The sequence below is a fragment of the Xenopus tropicalis genome, chromosome 3 (assembly GCF_000004195.4).
Source record: "Xenopus tropicalis strain Nigerian chromosome 3, UCB_Xtro_10.0, whole genome shotgun sequence".
NCBI classification, from domain to species: Eukaryota; Metazoa; Chordata; class Amphibia; order Anura; family Pipidae; genus Xenopus; species Xenopus tropicalis.
Window position 1 is genome coordinate 111,428,335 of NC_030679.2, and position 20,387 is coordinate 111,448,721.

At 38.3% G+C, this 20,387-nt stretch overlaps 1 protein-coding gene and 1 long non-coding RNA gene across 2 annotated transcripts in view; one reads left to right on the forward strand and one right to left on the reverse strand.

The window, feature by feature from the left end:
- The window catches only part of agbl1 (ATP/GTP binding protein-like 1), a 247,638-nt gene extending 232,010 nt beyond the window's left edge, over window positions 1-15,628 (reverse strand). Inside the window, exon 1 of the mRNA XM_002933316.4 lies at window positions 15,545-15,628. Within this exon, the coding sequence (XP_002933362.2) occupies window positions 15,545-15,607 (63 nt within the window). The 5' untranslated portion in view covers window positions 15,608-15,628. The remainder of the gene's footprint in view (window positions 1-15,544) is intronic.
- LOC105946773 lies at window positions 13,052-15,911 on the forward strand. The gene is made up of 2 exons (XR_001170219.3): window positions 13,052-13,230; window positions 15,553-15,911. It is a non-coding gene; the product is annotated as an uncharacterized LOC105946773 (long non-coding RNA).
- Window positions 15,912-20,387: the final 4,476 nt, after the last annotated feature.

Consider the following 20,387-nt stretch of genomic DNA (forward strand, 5'->3'; position numbering starts at 1 on the left):
CATGAGCTTGAAATCCATGAATTTGTTTAGCACAAATGGCAAAACAGACGAACACATCTCACATCTTGAGCTTACTGGTAATAGAAATCAGTGGTGTAAGTAGTTGGTGTCTTAAAGGTCAGGGCATTGTAAACATCACAGAAAGGGAATTAGCATTGGGTTACAATGCATTATTTCTCGATTGTGATGTGAAGCTGTCTGTGCTTTTTCTCATAAGAAATTTTTTACTTTACTGAAATAAGCAATGAATGTAACAACATTTTTCATAAAAAAAAAACATAATTGTTATGTGTTTATCCTGTCAAAATGATACATAAATCAGCAAAGAGTTAAGAAGACCGGGAATTCCAATGATTTTATGGCTATTAATCATGGACATAATATAGATATTTTAAGAGACTATGGTGGGAACTTTGTTCCTAGAGTGCTGCATGTGTTGGCAGCTGTTGGGCTGCTCTGAATAATTAAAGTGTAACAATATGGAATAATGGGGTAAAGAAAACACCATTTTTAGAATGTTTAAGCAACTTATGAGGCTACTTGTTGTATGAGACTTTATAAAAACTCTATTTGGCAACAATATATTAAAACTAAATAGGGTTATACAGGCCAGTGTCAAAGTAAATTATTCTACATTACTGTGTTGGTAGATTTGTACATAAAGAGCAAAGTTATAGGGTGTGTGTGTGGTGTGTAACTAAACATCACAGTGAATGGGATGATCAGACAATCATTGTTAAACAAACATTAACTGCGTGCGTTGGGGAGGAAAAGAGTTGGCCTATTACACTGCTCTTTTTCATTATTATTAATAAATAATACGTAAAAATAGTAAAAAAAAAAAATGAATTCTTCCATAAATATATATGGAATTCATACAAAAAAATGATTTGTTTATGATCTTCCTTTAGGGCAGTGGCACATGGGGTGATTAGTTGCCCACGAGAAATCTTCACTACTGTGGGCAACTAATCTCCCCAATATGCTATCCCACCAGCAAGAATGTAAATCGTCGGTGGGATGGCATACACATCACTTCGCTTTCCCGCAGTCGACCGAAGTCTCCTTGTGAGGCAACTTTGGGCAACCGAAGCGATGTGTATGCCATCTCGCCGGCATGTGGGAGAGATTGGTCGCCCGCGGTAGTGTATGCATAATAATACTTATTCTTTAAGTTGTATTGTCAACAAAACAAAAAAAAATATCAGCATAGACCTGATTAATTTTCTCTTAGCTAAAAAAGAGACTGCTCCTTCCAGGGAGAAACTGCTCTTGTGCACTGCCTAAACATGACATGACAAACAGCTATTTAGATGTCAGTCCCAATTTAGCATTATGTTATTTATAATGGTTAACAATAGAATCAGGTTCAGTTTACAATGCAGTCTTTTGTCAGTGCTGGCTAATCAGTGGCAGTCCAGCTGTTGTTGAAGTAAAACTTCCAGAAGTCATTGACTGGTCTAGAATTTCAGACGTTATAGGGGTTATGTAGCAATATGTTCAAAGGCATGGGCATGGGGAGATATTTTTTTAAGCAGTTTGGCTAAATGTTGACCAAACTGCATAATTACCGGTACATACATAGCCACTGGTGAGGTTGCAACAGTTTATTGTTTTAAAAATTAAACTTGGCCATTTTGTGACCTGATCTGGCCAGTGTATTGGGTCATCAGTCAACCCAGAAATACTTGCATGGTGCAGTTCAGTACACTTTCAGTATACACATTTGTGGCTAAATCTAGTCATACTTGACCCTATAGAGGCCACATATCCATTTTACAAAAACCCATAGGTCAGTTGACAGGTTCCTCTCCAATGTCTGCCTATGCCTCTTTTGTGATTTGACATATGCACATATGGCTGGCCAATTTGGCAGGCCACAAAGACCCAGGCCTAGTGTGCAAAAATTCTATGGGAAGCATGCGGTCTGCTGGCCACATCTCCACTGGGGAATGAGCAAGAGATTTTGATAATTGTTTGATTCTTCCACCCACCCTGTCCCCAGTGGAGGAAATCGCATAGAAGGAAGAGCAGCAATAGTGGCAGGGGTGAAAGTGGAACAGAGATAGTGTACAAAGGGGGTATGGGGAAAAGCTGCGGAAATGAGCAGGGAAGGTCCACTCTGGGTCGTCGGGGGTAATAAAGCCATGTGGCCTAGGTGCACAAATTCTTTCAATCCAGCTATGCAGCTTGGACATAAGTCTATCTGTCTGGCTTCCTCTCCACTAAGCATGGCCAGCATGATTTAAAATAAAATACAGCTAATCGTACATTATTATATAAATCTAGACATACAAAAGATCTAATTATTGCATTCTATAAAAAGGGAGGTCTGAAAAGACAAAGGCAAGTGGAGTTAACTGAAAGAGTTATATTCCATATGCGGTAATGTCTCCATGACTTTTCTCAAAAGAAGTCAGAGCAAAATAATAAACCATTGTGGGCATTTTTTTAAATAGACACAGCAAAGAAACCTGAAGGGTCCCTATCTTCCGTTACTAAACTTGTGTCTGACACTGCTGGGAATCTAGTAACTGCCATTCTATGTGCCCCAGTCAGCACACCTGCACAGGAACCCAAGTGACAGCTAATAAAAGGCACATGGTACTGGATTCCATGTTAGCTGAGTCAGAATCAGAAAGATCTGGCCTTTACATTTGGGCATGGCCATTTATAATCTTTGGACTAATAACCTCTGTGAATTTGGTTGTCAAAGAAAACAAACTTTCCCTCCAAAATGTTCTAATTTAGTAGTGGCATCAGTTTGTTTCATCTTAGTAGAGCAGACATTTCTAACTGAAGGTTCATCACACACCTTGCAAATGAGTGAAAATACTTTCCTGTGGCGCCACACACAGCAATGATATGAGTGTTCCTTTAGGGCAATATCCAGCTGTGAAATTTACAAATAACTATTTATTTAGGAAGCAATTAGCTGAAGTAGAAAAATTATCCGTGCAATAAAACTGCAGCACTGAACCTGCTCATGTGTATCAGCAACTGTTTATTTTCACAATGCGTTCCTATCAATAGCCTAATGGGGGAATGGTAATGGCAAAATGCAAACATTTTATTCTCTCCGAGAATGATTTTTGCTTTGTGCATAGTTAATATGTCTGTTTTGTCATTTTAACCAGTGCATAGTGTATGTAATAAATCATCTTCCTTAAAAAAAAGTTATTTTGCATTAAAAATAATGTCACCTTCAAACCCTGCTGCCATGTAATAGTGACAAAATATATAATTTTTTATAAATAAGGGTCTTTTGTTTTAAATGTTTCCTAGCAATACAGCTATAAACTGCAACAAAGAGGAATATTTCTTGTAATAATGGTATATGTATTGATGTAAACATTATATTAATACAGGACAATGCAATTGATAATACCAATGCAGCTGCCAAAAAAAACTAATTGTTCAGAACTAAAAATGTTGATAGTTGTTGACAAGCAGATTCTTTTTCATATTATAGTACAATCATTTTCAAGTGTCCTATAACCTTGATTACATTATGAATATTGACAAGCTTCATTGAAAGCTGCAAATAAACCAAGAGTAAAACTGGTTGTTGTTGCAGTATGGGACAGAGCTAAAACAGAGCATGGACTTATATGTGCAAAGATAACAGTAGGAATGGTCTATTCAGGCAGAATGATGTGCACTTCAGTTGACTGGTCCCTAAACTTTAACAATGGCTTTGCTACTTAAAACAATGTATCTTTGCTCAGGTCCATTTAGGCCTATTCTAATGAAATTGTTAAAATGGAGAAATAAGGATACAAAGAATATGTGTAAAACTATAACAGACATTGTAAATGTATTGTGTATCGTGCATTTAAAACAACAAAGAAATTGTTACTAGATAATGGAACTTATCAGACCGTATTAGCCAAATTAAGTTAGTTATAAGTGTGGATAGGGTTGTATTTAAAATACCCAATGTAAATGCCACCATCTTTTTTTCTGGTGAGGATCTGTATAATGCCTGTATGAAAGTGTAAAGTGCCATGTAGACTTGGCCATATTTCAGACAAAAGGCACAAGTACGGATGTGACAGAGCAGATTAGGAGATGTCTCACTCATTCCTAGAAGTGCTACTAGCAAGAACAAGAGCACAAGCAGCTAACATAGTGGTTTACAAATGATAAGGAGCAGACACAGACTAAAAGAGCCAGCAGAGTAGGCGCACCTATTCCATGAAAGATTACAATCTAGATGAGTGTAAGGAAGACAAATGAGGATTAAACAGGTTTACATTTGCTTTTTAGTATGGCTGGACAAAGCCAAGGAGCCAGATAGCACAAACCCCTGTCATTTCTCTTCTTCCCTTCTGCCCCTGCAGGCTCTTTAAGTCAACTTTTAGTATGTTGTTGCATGTCCTATCAATTTTGCAGTTGGTGTTCATTATTTATGTTATAGTTTTTGAATTATTTGCCTTCCTGTTCTGCATCTCTCAAGATTTTATTGTTACCTTTTGCTCCCTATCATTCTATTCATTTCCTCTCCTATTCTTAAGGTGGCCATACACGGACCGATTTTTTACTTACAAACGACCGATTCCCGAACGATCCGATGCTATCGTTAAGTTATCGTATAGTTGGTGGTGTACGAACGATCGTCGGCCCACTAAACAAGCCGACATTATCGTCCCCAAAATCGATCGGCCAGGTTTAAAAATTTTGGTCGTTTAACGATAAAATCTGCCAGTTGGTGTGAGTGTCAGACATTTGTCTTTCAACGATTGTTCTCTGCGCATGTCACGATTGCCAGCAGCAGAAGTCAACGACATCGATCGTACGTAGATGTACGATCGTAGGTATTTTACGATAATGATGCGACAAAATCTTTCCCGAATTATCGTTGCCCGTGGATGGCATATCGTATGGGAACTCGATCGCCATACGATCGTTTGTCGATATAATCGTTCATCGCACAACGAGTGAAATCGCCTCGTGTATGGCCACCTTTAGTCCAGTCTTTCTTTCAAACCACTGCCCGGTTGCTAAGGTAATCATGATCCTAGCAACCAGATAGCTGCTGAAATCCCAAACTGGAGAGCTGCAGAACAAAAAGATAAATAACTGAAAAACACAAAAAATGGAGACCAATTGCAAATTGTCTCAGAATATCAATTCCCATGCCATACTAAAAGTTAACTTAGAGGTGAACAACCTCTTTGAACTCCATATTTAAGCCTCTGTATAAGATTGCACATATCTCTTTTATGAGATTGGTCTATACACTGTAAATATGAACTCGGTGTGATGAAATTATAACCTGTAGTACCTAATATACAGGAGGTATAGCATTTGAGAAAAATGAATGGAAATGAAAGGCAGTGTACTGAATTATAATGTTCATGACGATGAAGTCTATAAAAGAGATATTATAAAGGTTGAAACAAAGACTCATACAGTTAGCACTGACTTTTGCCAGCAGTGCAGGGCTATATTTGATACTGTCCAGCTATCACTATTGTTAAATGACTTTAAGCATGACACATTCAATACAAGCAAGTTTAAGTTGTCTCACACAGTCAATATAGTCATAAAATGTGTCTCTCTATTTTGGAGTGCAGCCAGTTAAAACAAATTGATTTTGCTCTGCGGGTTTCACAAGCACTCTATGAAAACAGGTGCACATTGAGAATCTATGAGTCAAACCATGTTTAAAAGGCTTCAGCTACACAAAAAAGCCACAGTGTTTATGTACAGATAATCCCACAAGTGTCTGGTGTCTGTGTGATGCACTGGCCCCCAAATAAAACTCTATCAGGCCTCTAATCTCAAAAAATCCTGCAGGCTTGCCAAATTCCAGTGAAGAGAGGATGATTATAGAGCTGGTCAAGGGTAAAATAATAAGTGCATTTAAGTATTGCTTGTTGTAAACATTGGCAGTATCTCTTAGGAGAAGGTCAAAGAAACTGGGCTTTAACAAATGCAAGGAAATGCTGAACATAATATGGAATACAGTCTATAATTACACCCTGTTTGGTTATGGCTTAAAGATGACTATTTGCAGTCATGCAAATATCTAAACAGGACTAGTCTAATATATAAGATGCCTCTATTGAAGCAAAGATTACCAAAATGTGGGTCTGGCCTTCCAAGGAGTCCAAAAGCACTCAATGAGGTGGGGTGATCAGCCAGAAGGCCACTTAGGATCTTGAATATGAAGAATATATACAATCTTACTTATTACTGGAAATACTGCAAGGTGTCTGCTCTGTCCATAATTCCTTGCAGATTGCCTTATATTGAGATATGTAGAGCTGTCAGTGTCAGACAGGGCATTTTGACAGCCACTGTCAACAGCTGAAAAACATTTGTGGTCAATGGTGAAAGAATGCAGGCTTTATAAAGAATAATGATTGATGTTTCTATCACAGGGAAGCACCCCCCCCCCCCCCCACCTAACTTCAACCAATCAACAACCTCTAGAATTTTACCAACAGCCAAGGACCATCAGGGATTGCTAGGAGTTGGTCTTCAACATCTGGAGAGGGACACGTCAACAATTCTTGTTTATAGGATATGATCTAGAACATTTCAGAAATTTGGCCAGACTTAAATAAGTGACAAAACATTAGTTTATGGTTTACAGTCACATCTGGGTTTATGGGAAAAGGTGGTATTAAATTATAAGGTAAGATTTTCTCATATAATGGATCTGGCCCATTATGTACAAAATATTGATTCAGTTCAGTGAGAAAAAGGTTTATCACGTGAAAACTCATGGACAAGATTCAATTTGAGATCCAATTCAATTTAGAAAAACTTTTCTCAAGGTTTATCACATGACAACTCTATTGACATCTATGGGATAAAACTGGAATTGAATTAAGGGAAACACTTTTTCTACTTGCATTAAATCTTATCCATGAGTTTTTACATGAGATAACTTTTTTTCACTGAATTAAAACTGGCCCATAATAACAAATCTTACTTAGGGTTTTGATTCTTACTGGAATTTCAAAAGTAACATGGGTGATGTAAAATGTTCTTTTTATATCCTTAAAATAGCTGTAATATATGTGCTGCCAATACCCTGAGATATAGTTACTCAAGGGGGCTGATTTACTAAGACACGAATTCGAATCCGAATTGGAAAAATTCCGATTGGAAAACGAACATTTTGCGTTTTTTTCGTATTTTTTGCGATTTTTTCGGCGCCTTTACGACTTTTCGGAAATTGTCGCGACTTTTTCGTTACCAATACGATTTTCGCGAAAAAAGCGAGTTTTTCGTAGCCATTACGATTCGCTCGTATCTTGTCGCGACTTTTTCATATTGAGCGCTCGTAAGCGGCGGGCGAAACTTTCAGACTCTGCATGATTTTGGAAGCCTCCCATAGGACTCAATGGCACCCTGCAGCTCCAACCTGGCCCAAGAAAAGTCACCATACTGAAGCTTGAATGAATCCGAACGCTACGAAAAAATCGCAACATTTTGCACAACTTTCGGAATGGCTACGAAAAAGGCGCGACTTTTCGCGCAAGTTTTAACGCTACGAAAAAATCGCCAGATTTTACGCAACATTCGGATGGCAACGAAAAAGTCGCGATAATTTTCCGAAAAAATCGCCAAATACCGATCATTACGAAAAAAACGCAATCGGACGCATTCGGCCGGTTCGTGAGTAAGTAAATGGGCCCCAAGGTGTCATTCTCATGCTACCTGAAATGGGTAGTTATTACTAAAGTCTATATCCACCATATAAAACCAGCAGTGCACTATCCTTTGTGGATATCTGTTTGACTAATGCATTGCTGCTAGCCTGAAGGCTTTGTACACCTCTGCAGTTCGTAATTTTTATCACTCAGTGAGAAACTAAGTTTGCATTTTCTGTACCCAAATGAATTGCAGGGATGGTAGACTCAGGAAATAGAGAGTGTGACTAACCCATGGTAGTTAACACCTACTTATATAATGTGTGAATTATGTTAATGAGGCTGACAGGCTGTTAACCCTCTCACATTCACATTTTATTTAAGCACAGGATACAACAAGCACAGATAGAACAGGCTGCAAAAAGTGCAACATGCTGATCTTCTCTGGGAATTTCACTTACTACCATAGGTTTTAAAGCAGAAGGCTTGCTGAAGAAACCTCAAAAGTTACATATGAGGCAAAGCAAAAATGATCTTTACTTGTGTGCAAGTGGTGTTGTCTGTTTGCCCTTGTAAGTACAGCTGTTTAGACAAACTCCATAAATGTGCAGTATCAGTGATCTTGGAACAGAAACTGTTTAAATGGAAGCTTTTATTTATCTGCCAAGCTGCCTGTTTGCATAGTGTATCATACATGAGTATATCAGGTACTGCTGTGGCAAACATAGCAACGACTGTCACTATCCATTTAAACACAGTGGTAGCGTATCTAAATTATGGGTTTAATAATCAGAAGTATTAGAATATTTAGCATTTAGCATATTTATCTTTCACGCCAAGATAACTTTGATTACCCTTTTACATTTTCAGTAGAATCATATTATTATCATATATTATATAATGTAATAAGGAAGCCTTATCAGGAGCTCATCTTTGTCATGGGACTTTATCTTTCATAAACGCAAGAAAGCAGGAAATGTCAAACAGCTCATTCTGTAGGCTGGCAGTCCACATACAGGCTACCAATAACCAATCACAGCCTGCATTTGGCACCCCAGTAGCTTGGGAATTACTGCTTTAAGCTGTGATACAATGTCCCAGCATACTGGGATACTGAACCCTAGTTTGTACTTGGAAAGAACCCCACAGTTTGCCTTTTCATGTTTGGCTCTACACTGTAACAGCAAAGTTGAAACTAAACTCAACAGGGGGTCTGACAAGGACCACGTGTACTAAACACTTTATTGTGCAGAATCCAAAGATCTCCCTACAGATTAAATTTGCCATTTATGCCATGAATTTGGGGATTAAGCATAAATCTATATAAACTACTAAGTGCTGCAAGGTGTGTAGTTGGTTACCTTGTGCCCACATTTTGTACTCCTTATTTAGCAACAGCATACTGCTATTATTTTTATCTACTTTACTTTAAAAGAAAGGAACTGGCACATTTCTTATGAAAATCTTTGATGGGTTCATGCTGCTTAGATGTCCTCAGTCACTAATCCCAGTCCTTAATTCATTGGTGACCATAATGTGATCACATTGCCTGGCAAATAAAAATATTACTGGCAGTGATTACTATATGGCAGGCATTGGGCATCACTCCTTTTTATAATTCATTTATGTAACAATCCAAAACTGGAAACAGAAACTGAACCTGGGTCCAAGTTTTACAGGCAACGTGTTAATTAAATATAAAGAAATTCGCCATGCCTGCTTAGACTATTACCAGCTGGTAAGAAAATAAAAAATACATTGGCGCGACAGCATAATAGCAAGTACTGGATATTGCAGGGGAAGATATATAGACAAAAATGTTCATGCTGTTAAAAGGGCAAGCACAAATCAAACAGATGATTAAACTTTACGAGACTAGAAGGACATTTTAAGACCAGTGCAAAAGTTAAGTCAACCAAGTGAAAAGGTATCGCCTTTCTCTCTATTGATAGGCATACTTTTGTGTTCCTGGAAGGAATTTTAATCCGTTCTTTTTTTTTTGTTTTTAGTCTAGCAGCAGTAAATTTGTACTAAAAATATAGAATATTTTGTATTGTACAAACAGAAGCAGGAAAAGTGTAACTAATTTTATTATTACAACAAGGTAAATAACATACGGTATCTAGCTTGTAAGTAAGTGGGTCTAGCTTGAATGCAATGAATGTTTAGTAAAGATCTGTAAAACATCAGGAAGAACAGTAAGTAAGCTCCACAAATGAAAAGCAGAAGGATATGTTTCCAATAAAAATCATCTATATAGTCCTCTGAAATTCTCTGGAGGCTGTTTTGAATTAGACACAGAGACAGCAGCTGGAGAATCTTCTGTGGGGTGTACAGGTGTAAAGATTGCCATGTAGGGGGTCATTAATGCCATGTAGGGGATCATTAATGATCCCTATAAGGGTGTATAGAGGAAGCAGACCCTGTGGATGCAGGGGGCCAACCCAGTGTGGCCCTAATTAATGAGCAGTATCAAGATATCTTGGTAGAAAAGGTCAACTTGAATCTGCTACAACTTGAAACCTAGCAACAAATAGTGCTGGTTCAACCACTGTGGACAGCAAACATTTCAAAGCAAGTTGGGGCATATTTATTAACACTGGAGACAAACATCACCAGTGATATTGTCCATCAGATCTTTGCTTTTGTTTGCTAACTTGTAGGTGACCATTCAAATGTAAATGCTGATTGGCTGTTATAGGCAACAGCACAGGTGATGTTTGTCTGCAATGTTAAGAAATACTCCCCTTTAAGTGTTCACACAAAAGAACATTGCACTATAACATCTTCCCAATTCGTAAGAGCAATGCAATTTCAAATATTTTTTTATATATGTTTTTAAGCCAGCAACACAGTTAAATTAAGGCTTTGCAAGGACAGCAAACCTGTCTGGACTTTGCTAGACTCAGCACTCAGTCTCACAGAGTACATATAAAAAGGAGTTGCTTACTCCACGCAACCCAGTCGGTGAGTTACTGATCTATTTTAAATGCCTGTGCTCCTTACAATAACGGAAAAAATTACCAAGGACACAAACAGTTGCAGGTCAACATCAAATGGTTACAAGCACTTGGACTCCAGATGGTTGTTTTTAGCTGAGATACACAGCTGTGTGAACCTGAAGATCTTGTACATATATATATATATATACATACAGCACTATGATAGAGAGCAAAGGCAAATATTTGTACCCAGTGCAAAGTAACCTGATATATTTACAATTGTTTGATTCCTTTAGACGAGATTGCTGTGTATGTATAGAACTACAAACTGTTCCATCAGCATTTGACCTGGAACAGCTATAGATGTAGATCATTCCCTTTGAAATTACCTATAATAGTTAGGATGCCCTGTACTGTAAATAAAATACACCAAAAATGAATTCTAAATACCTCATTATACCATCATTATTTCAGCCAGCAGTACACAGAATGAACTCTATTTTAAAAGATATGACTTGTGATATAAAGTACATACATTAAAACACCCCCCCCCCCCCCCAGACAGTTAGCAACTGCTCATTTGTTTGACTTTGCAGTGGTTATTTACGACCCTCAACTCCACCAGTGACCTCTCTCACCATCTCTTTTTACAACTGCATACTGCCCAATCTTCACCCTATCTCCGGAATGTCCTGCTGTGCTTCACCTGACCTTCCATCAGCTAAAAGGACTTTCATATTTGCTGAAAACTTCCCGTTACATGAGTACGTGTCCGAAAATTCTGCATTTACTTCTCTACTGACAATTTTTTCCTCTCTTTAATTTGTTTGTAAATCAACCATATCTTTATATGTTCCTTGTCATTTTTAATGGCACGTTACATGTAATGTAGGACTTTTAAAGGTAACATATACAGAAAAGAAATAATTTATATAAAAGCAATCGTCTGGCCTTTGAGAAAAAATGGGATCACATTGATGGGATATAGGCTGTTTGGACAAGGACTGCATCAAGGAGCCAAAGGATTTTTAAAGCTGCCCAATCAACGTCTGCCTGATTTTCAGACAGATAAAGGTCAGGTAGACCCGTCTATGGCTCCCGTACACGGGCCAATAAGCCACTGACTCAGACCATCAGCAGCTTTTATCAGCCTGTGTATGGCCACTGTTAAACTTTATTCCTGTGTAGTGATACAAGGTACAAGGATCAGTTCTAACACGCAAGACATCATTTCACTGACTGATACCAGAGTTTGTCTTTAGGCAGGATAAGTAGCAATAGTGGTGTAGATATGTTAACAATTCTGCAAATGTTTGAGCAGCAGCTGAAGGAAAAATAATAAAGAAAATGTAAGCCTATTCTTGTACTACACCTCTGCCTTGGGTGCAAAGCAAAATGATATAATTTTTAAAAATTAAAATTGTTTGCTTATAAAGGCAATAGCAGTACCAGTTGGTGGTGGGCGAGATATTGTCGACCCCTGACATGTTCCTATTTGTGAATCATTCAGGGCATGCAAGGCAGGTGCCCCCTGAGGATGCTAGTACCAGGTTGCCCTCTGCACAAGAAGGTATGAGCAGTTGCGTAATCGATTAAAGTCAATGGGAAATTTCAAGCAGCAACTAAGTTCCAAGGGGAAAAAAACCCCAATAATAACTCAGAATGAATAAACGCCAGATTTTCACCTACCACTTTCACATAGCTGCTTCCTTTTACACCAGATTTTTACACTAAATAATTGATCGCTGAGAATCAATACACAGCTTGACAAGTACATAGTATTTTATGTTGTGTTGCCTGGTGATATGTTGTGTATTTGATCACCATTTTTTACATGGTCTAACAGATAGGACCCTATGGGCGCTGCCCCTGTTACCCATTCTTCATAGGTAATACAAGCAAACATGTTCCCCTTTTACTTTCATGTGCTTGAATGTTGTGTGAGGAAAGATATTCTGCTGCATATCTATCTGAACTAACTATAATAAATTTGTTCACTGTGCTAATTTGCACTTTTATCCTGCATGTGTTTTGTATCATGTTTAAGGATTTGAATGGGCAAGAGCACTGAGCACCACAAAGAACTATTCACTGCTTCAAGCAGCTGAGCCATATTTATGAAGTAATACAGGTAGCTTCTTTGATAAATGAGTAATTCATTATAAGCTTTCCTGTCAGGAAAACTAACAGAAAGGTTTTGGAAAATGGGAAAAAATATATAACTGCTTGGAATCTTTAGGGAAGGGCAAACATGGCAGATTACCAGCCTGCTGATAAGTGTAGGCTGACAATCTGCCCCTGCGCTTAAAAAACCTTCTAGTTGTGCCTGAACTTGGAAGCATTGAATCCACACAGGTGCAGGCACACGCAGCCAATATCCAACAACAAAAACCAAGTCTCGTGTTTGTTGGTGGATATCAACTGTGTGTGCCTGCACCTGAGTAGATCCAATCGTGCAGGCACAACTAAGAGATTTTTTTAAGGAGTGGATTGTCAGCCTGCGCTTAACCACAAGCTGTCAATCCAACCAGTGTGCCCTTGCCCTTAAGCATAACCTAACCTGAATAATCCTATTTGTTTTCATTTCTCCATAGCCTATAACTTTGGTCAAGTACTGTTGTGGGTTAAGGAAATTGTGCATAAAGACTGCTCTCCTCATTCACATCAAAAATAAATAGGTAAGATAATTGGCTTCTGATTAAATGTGATAGGGGCATTACAGTTAAGCTCTGCTGCAGAAGGGACTAAGGTAAATGTAATCTGCTGTGTAAATGTGAAATACAGGTATAGGACCCATTATCCAGAATGCTCGGGACCAAGGGTATTCCGGATAAGGGGTCTTTCCGTAATTTGGATCTCAGTACCTTAAGTCTACTAAAAAATCAATAAAACATTAATTAAACCCAATAGGATTGTTTTGCATCCAATAAGGATTAATTATATCTTAGTTGGGATCAATTAAAAGGTTCTGTTTTATTTCTACATAGAAAAAGGAAATCAGTTTTAAAATTCTGAATTATTTGATTAAAATGGAGTCTATGGGAGACGGGCTTTCCGTAATTCGGAGCTTTCTGGATAACGGGTTTCCGGATAAGGGGTCCGATACCTGTATATATATATATATATATATATATATAGGCTAAAATTAATCATGACATAGGCACAGTGACCATTTTAGGGGTGTTATTGAGCCTACAAAATGCAAAGACATCAAATACTCTGACTGAACTATATATTTTTATTCAGTGTGCAAGGTGCATAAATTTTAATTTGTATGCAATTCAGTCTATGTTATTTACTCGCAATCCAGTGTTTTTCCCAAAAATGATGTGCTCTGCAACATGAAAGAGATTTATGAATATAGGTACAATTTTGCATTCCCTTTGGTATATCAGTTGCATGCGCCTCTTTCTTAATGAATTTCTGTATAAATAATGTCACTTCTGCTGCATGGTGTCAATAGCCCATGTATGGCCACCTTAAGGGAACCACACCATAACTATATATGTGTTTTATTGTGATAATGTGAAGGCAAATTGCATCAGGTCAGGTGTAGCAATCCTTGGATTACCACATATGGTGTTATCTTACAATTTGAGTGTGCAGGTACAATGTACACCCCAAAAGTAATACCTGCACAAGACAGCTGTTAAGGCTCTGTTGCCTCTGCGTGCCATTGCACTTCATAATAATGATAACATTAAAGCCCCACCGTGAGTCTATTTTTGATTGATAAGGTCAGTGAACCCCCAGCCACCAGATAAAATATCTTTATTTGCAACTGAAAGTTAATATATGAACAGGGCTTTTGAATTGGTTGGTAAGACCGCCATAAGCACCACTGGAAATTCTATCAATTCTATCCAGTACATAATATGTATTCAAGTTACTGCATATGATGAAACTTACTTTTATTTAACATTACCTGGAACCCGCACTCAACTCAAGCCCACAATGGTTGCCAAGTTTCAACCCTAACCTGCCTAACCTAAGTGTCAACCCGCACATGACTATTATGTACTTTGCTGCACTTGAATCCCTTGCCGCTCAAATATGTCATTCTTCTATTAAACTGTCAATGTCACTGCAAATTCTCGTTTTTGGCAAAAGTCCTCCAGATTTATACTCAGTGTGGTGTGCTATAAAAAGCATTCATTTTGCAGGTAAGGGCATAGATTCACACAGTTGGAGCTCCTTATGTTTTCTAAAATTGATGCTCTGAGATGATGGTTATGTGGTTGAATATAAGAGTTACATTGCATTTAAATAGTTGCACATTTAGGAGTGTGTCTCACAACAGAAACACAAGACAACAGTTGCAAAATTGACACAAACTCCCCCACATATTATCCATGACTAGAACTCAAAATATTGCAATTGTGTGAAATCGTTCCCATTAGCATTTGTGATTGTTTTCCAACAGCTTCACATTTGGGCTTCCGGGTTTCACTGAGCACAGAAGTCTGCTTCCCCCCCCTGAACAGAAATGCAAATACCGTTGAAACTGTAAATAAATATGTTGTAATGCAACAAGTCACTTAATATAAAGCAGCCTGATTATTTTAATGTTTCCTTTATCCAGCTCTATTGCCATGGCTGTTGTATGATTTTCCATAAATATTGGCAGTATGCCCATGTCTTGTAACTCATTTCAACCAATCAGCAAGTAGTGTTTGCTGGTCTAGCTCACCGATGAATAATACAAGCAAGCTTTCTATTGGTTGCTATGGGATACAAGGGCAACAGAGACCTCGTCAGCGTTAGTGCATAACTAACTGTACAATACTAGCAGCAGTTTCATTATAACACTTATTGCTACAGTATGTGACTTAAGCTAAGCACACACTGGGTAAAAATATAATGCTTTTAATGAATGTCTGAACTACAAGCCTCGGCATCCCTTAAATCTGGGGGTTGTAGTACAGCAACAACTAAACAACTACAGGTTGGATATCCCTAAATAACATGTTACTTTTGACAATTCTTTCTTACCTGCAAAGTGGAGAGAAGAACTTGCAAGCCGCTGGCTCCTTCGGATGCCCCTTCAGTCGCCATGGGCCAATTACAGTGGTGGAGACAGACACAATGAAGCTGGCCAGAGCTCTGCCAAGTCCCCGCTGCTCTCTGTCCCAAAGGCAGATCAAGTCACACACAGAGAAGCATGTTACAACTCACACTCAAAGCATTGCAATTCTAGCCCACAGCTGGGGAGATAAATGCCAGCCAGCCACTGTGACGAGCACATTCATTTCCTATATAAAGAATCCCAGGGATTAAACGGGGACTCAGTGCTGGTGATATTCTTGAGCAAAGGGGGGGAGAGAACTCCTTGTTGGGATAAATGGGAAGGCGGTCAGAAGCCTTAAAGGAAAAAACAGGAAAGGGCCATACATAAGGGATGGGGAGAAGAAGATGACAGACATGGGCAGCCTGTGTGTATGTGTGTGAGAGTGTGCATAAGTGTGTGTGTTTGACAATTCTGGCCCGGCCTTTCAATCAGCCCTGTCTCCTGCATGAAACTGGATACTGCCTGGAGCTTACTGACCACTGATCGCCAACAGGAACACTGTGGGCTGGAGATTCACTAAAAATACCAGCAGATAACAGATACGTGTTAAACAGGGCTGTGTGCAGCCAGAAAAGCAAAATAATTGCACTAGCTTTATTTTTCCCTTTAATGCCATACGAGCCCTAATGCAATGCCGATTTTAATCAAAGAAATATAAAAACTGCCATAGGGCCAATCCATTTGTGTAATTTGCTGCAAGCTTCGTTAAAGAGCAGAACTTTGATTTTTCTATGGATCAATCAGAAGTGACTTTTTTCCCAATTGGAATAATCACTGCAAGTATAAGCCGTTTTAATAGCAGAATCTTTTATTGTGTGATGTTGGAAGCTGCACAGAATATGCAATGCCTTTTGAGCAGACACAGGTTTAACTCTCACTTGGGCAATTGAATGTATTCATCTTCGCTTCCCATACTATTTTTTATTTTGTACAGAGCACAATTTTGCACGTTCTCCTTAAGGACTAAGGCAGATTGCACTTTGCCACTACAAAGCCATTTTGGAAAGATAAAGACAGCCCAGGAGCTCCTTACAGTGATTCCTAGTGCTGTCAGTAGGAAGTGATTTGCAGCAATCCAGAAGTGTTCTGCCACTAGAGGGCCATAGGCCTACAACATAAGCCTATCAAAATAAGTCCCTTTCATCATTTATTTGCAATCTTTTTTCATTTCTATGCCTCCATATATAAACTATTTACCATCCTAGTGGTTTTTATAGCAAAATATAAACCTTCCCATAGATACCAATAAAATCTCTGATTGCCAAATTTAATTAGAAAATGTAGAATATTGTATTCAGACTAATAATTTGATAGACATAATGGTCACCCAGTGTGCCAGTTAGTTGTAAGTAGCGAATCTGTCCTGCTTCGACAAAAAATTTGCAATTCGCAATTCGATGAGAAAAACTTACCTCACTGTTAGTGACAAGTGACGATGGATTTGCAGAGAAATTCTGTGAAATTTTGCAGCGGAAAAAATCATTGTGAAGAAATTTTTTTGTTGTGCGTCAAATTGGATGCGGTCAAAAATAGCAGTGGGCGACAAAAATAGCAGTGGGCAAAAAAAATTATGTGACAAATACGTTTCACACATTTTCCGCCATTTTGCAGATTTTATTGCCGTTTCCCGAATTTTATGGCGAAGCGGGACAGATTCGTTCATCACTACTTACTGTTTATCATATGATAACTCTAATGAAGTCTATGGAAAAAATGAAAAGTTTTCATGTGATAAACTATTAAATAAAGTTTTCTTAGAAAAATGAACCTGGCCCTTTATCTGATCATGCATTACATTACAATATGGAGATTGTTGTCATTTAAATTCATATCTTATAGCAGGTATGAGTACATGCACTGCTGCAGATACCACATTCATCTGATTGCCAGTTGCCAGTCTTGTTTATTGGCTCTGCATTTCCCACATACTCGCCATAGGTTAGTCAAATGTAGACACACAACAGACCTCGAATACATGTATAAATCCAATCTCTGGTTGAAGAAAGAATTTTTACAACTTCAACCACTTATATTTTGTAGTTTCTTCTATTGTCAATATTATCTGATTACTTCGCCCAAGAGCCAAATGATCGGATCAATCCAATATTGCTCACCTCAAGGTGGACTTGTCGGTGAAGTTAAAAATTATGAAAAAATATCATTAGAGATATGTATGATTTTAAAAGGTCTTTAACTTAAACTTAACAGTCACAACTATATTCTATGCATAGGGAGTGTAAAATACAGATCAATTAATCTGTATTAATCTGATGCAGCTCAGATACTATATATCAGGGATCCCCAACCTTTCTTACTCGTGAGCCACAGTCAAATGTAAAAAGACTTGGAGAGCAACACAAGCATCATAAAAGTTCATGGAGGTGCCATGAGAACTGGAGCAGCCATCGCACCTCCTCTGCAAATGCTATCATTCAGAGATAACCACACCATATACCATACATCAACATTAGGGCAATAGAATACACCTAGAACATTATTCCACATGCATGGTTATGTATATTCCCCAAACTGCTCATGTCTATTATTATTTATTGAACAAATATAAAGACCAGTGAAACTAAACACAGCTAAACACACCCTTTAAAAAGCAAGGGAAACAAATGATGTGGTTGCAAGATATGTTACCATAAAAGTCTAGTCATTAAGATATAATTGTTTCTTTGAAGCTGATGGCAGATCTAGGAGACATCAAAACAGAGTCGCAGTTATGCCCTAGCTATCATGAAATGGATTTGTAAGTATATGGGCTTGCATTCAGTACTTCAATGTGGCCCTTTAAAAAAATCTTCTATCTGGGCAATACTCTAAAGGTACCCATACACGGGCCGATTCTATCTGCCGATATCGGTCCCTTAGACCTATTCGGCAGCTAATCGGCCCGTGTATGGGCACTACCGATGGGCCTGCCCGACCGATATCTGGCCTGAAATCGGACAGATCAGCTCATTGATGCGGTCCCCGAACCGACTTTGCCTATACCCGTCATTATAATTCGATCGTTTGGCCCTAGGGCCAATAATAGCAGGCTTTTAGCTCAACTGAGAGTCAGCAACCCTTGGGTTAACTGAATGCAGGAAGTACATAGTCAGTGCATAGGTCAAACCTGCCGAGCAGTATAAAACTGGTCGAAACTATGATAATATCTCAGCAACCACTTAAAGTTGAAAATTAATGTAAGCTGCAAAACTAGTTTACACCAATTTATTTTTGGGGGTTTAGGTACTTTAGCAAATTTGTTATCACTTGGGAAAGGGCCCAGTACCTGAAACACTGCATGGTGCATTAATGGCTGTAGAATCTGCTATTGTCTATGTGCATTTTTTATAATATGAACAACACATTCTGCAAAATGATGTCATTGACATAACTTCAACATTCAGACAAGCAATATGTTTTGTCAATTTTCACTGGGACTGCATTTTACATTTCCAGCACTGATTTTAGTTTATTGCCCTTCCAAGCCCCTTCATACTAAACACTACCTGCGTGGGTGTGGGTGACAGAAGTGCAGAATGGAGGTCATTCAGATCACTGCTCTACTTAACACCTGCTTTTACTAAGGAACATGAATGGCTACAATTACATATTTCTAAGCAGAAGGACCTTAGGGTGTTCCCAGGCTAAGAGATATCTGTCACTTTGCAGTTTAGAAAGTTCAGTTTCACATGGGGGTGGAATCTGCTCGCTACAGAATATCAGCTGCAATACTAATCCCAATGCTGATGACAAGTGCGGCTGCGGTATCCTGCTGAGCAGAGCATTCTCCGACCTTTGAACAAGTAAATGAATGTAAAAGATGTCATTTATGCTTCCGAAAAAACTTGTATTAATTACTATAGGCAATTAATTTGGCACCCGATACTAATTAGAGTGATATTAATGTACTGGATATTATATGAGAAAATATTAAATGCCCTGATATCATAAGACTTTTGAGGGGATTTTCAGCCATGTTTTGTAGCAGGACTGTCAATTTCAGGCAATTTTCACCTGAAAAACAGCTACATTGAAGCCAATAGGAGGAAGCAGAGGGCAATTTTGGGTAAAAAACCCAGCAGGAATAGTGCTGTAAACTCATTGTGTGACATAAGCCTGACTAATGGCAGGGAGATTTATTAAGAGCAGCTATATTACAGTAAAAAAAAAGTAATTGGGAGATGGGTAACTTTTCAAAAGTAAAATCTTTACTTTTTGTGTAAAGATAGAATTCTAGTCTTTACTAGTCTTTACTACGTCACTTATCATTCCAAGATACAATGTCTTAAAATTAGGGATGTGGGCTGGCTGGTTGCAGCACTCAAAGGGGCCCATTTACTTACTCAGGAACGGGCCGAATGCGTCCGATTGCGTTTTTTTCGTAATGATCGGTATTTTGCGATTTTTTCGGAAAATTATCGCAACTTTTTCGTTACCAATACGATTTTTGCGGAAAAACGCGAGTTTTTCGTAGCCATTCCGAAAGTTGCGATTTTTTCGTAGCGTTAAAACTTGCGTAAAAAGTTGCGATTTTTTCGTAGTGTTAAAACTTGCGCAAAAAGTCGTAAAGGCGCCGAAAAAATCGCAAAAAATACGAAAAAGTCGCAAAATGTTCGTTTTCCAATCGGAATTTTTCCAATTCGGTCGGAATTCGTGTCTTAGTAAATCAGCCCCAAAGAGTTACAAATGGGTTAAAAAAATGTTTCTTCAACAGTACTAATTCTGTAACGAGAAATTGGGCATAATGTTTTGTACCCAGTGATTTCAGCT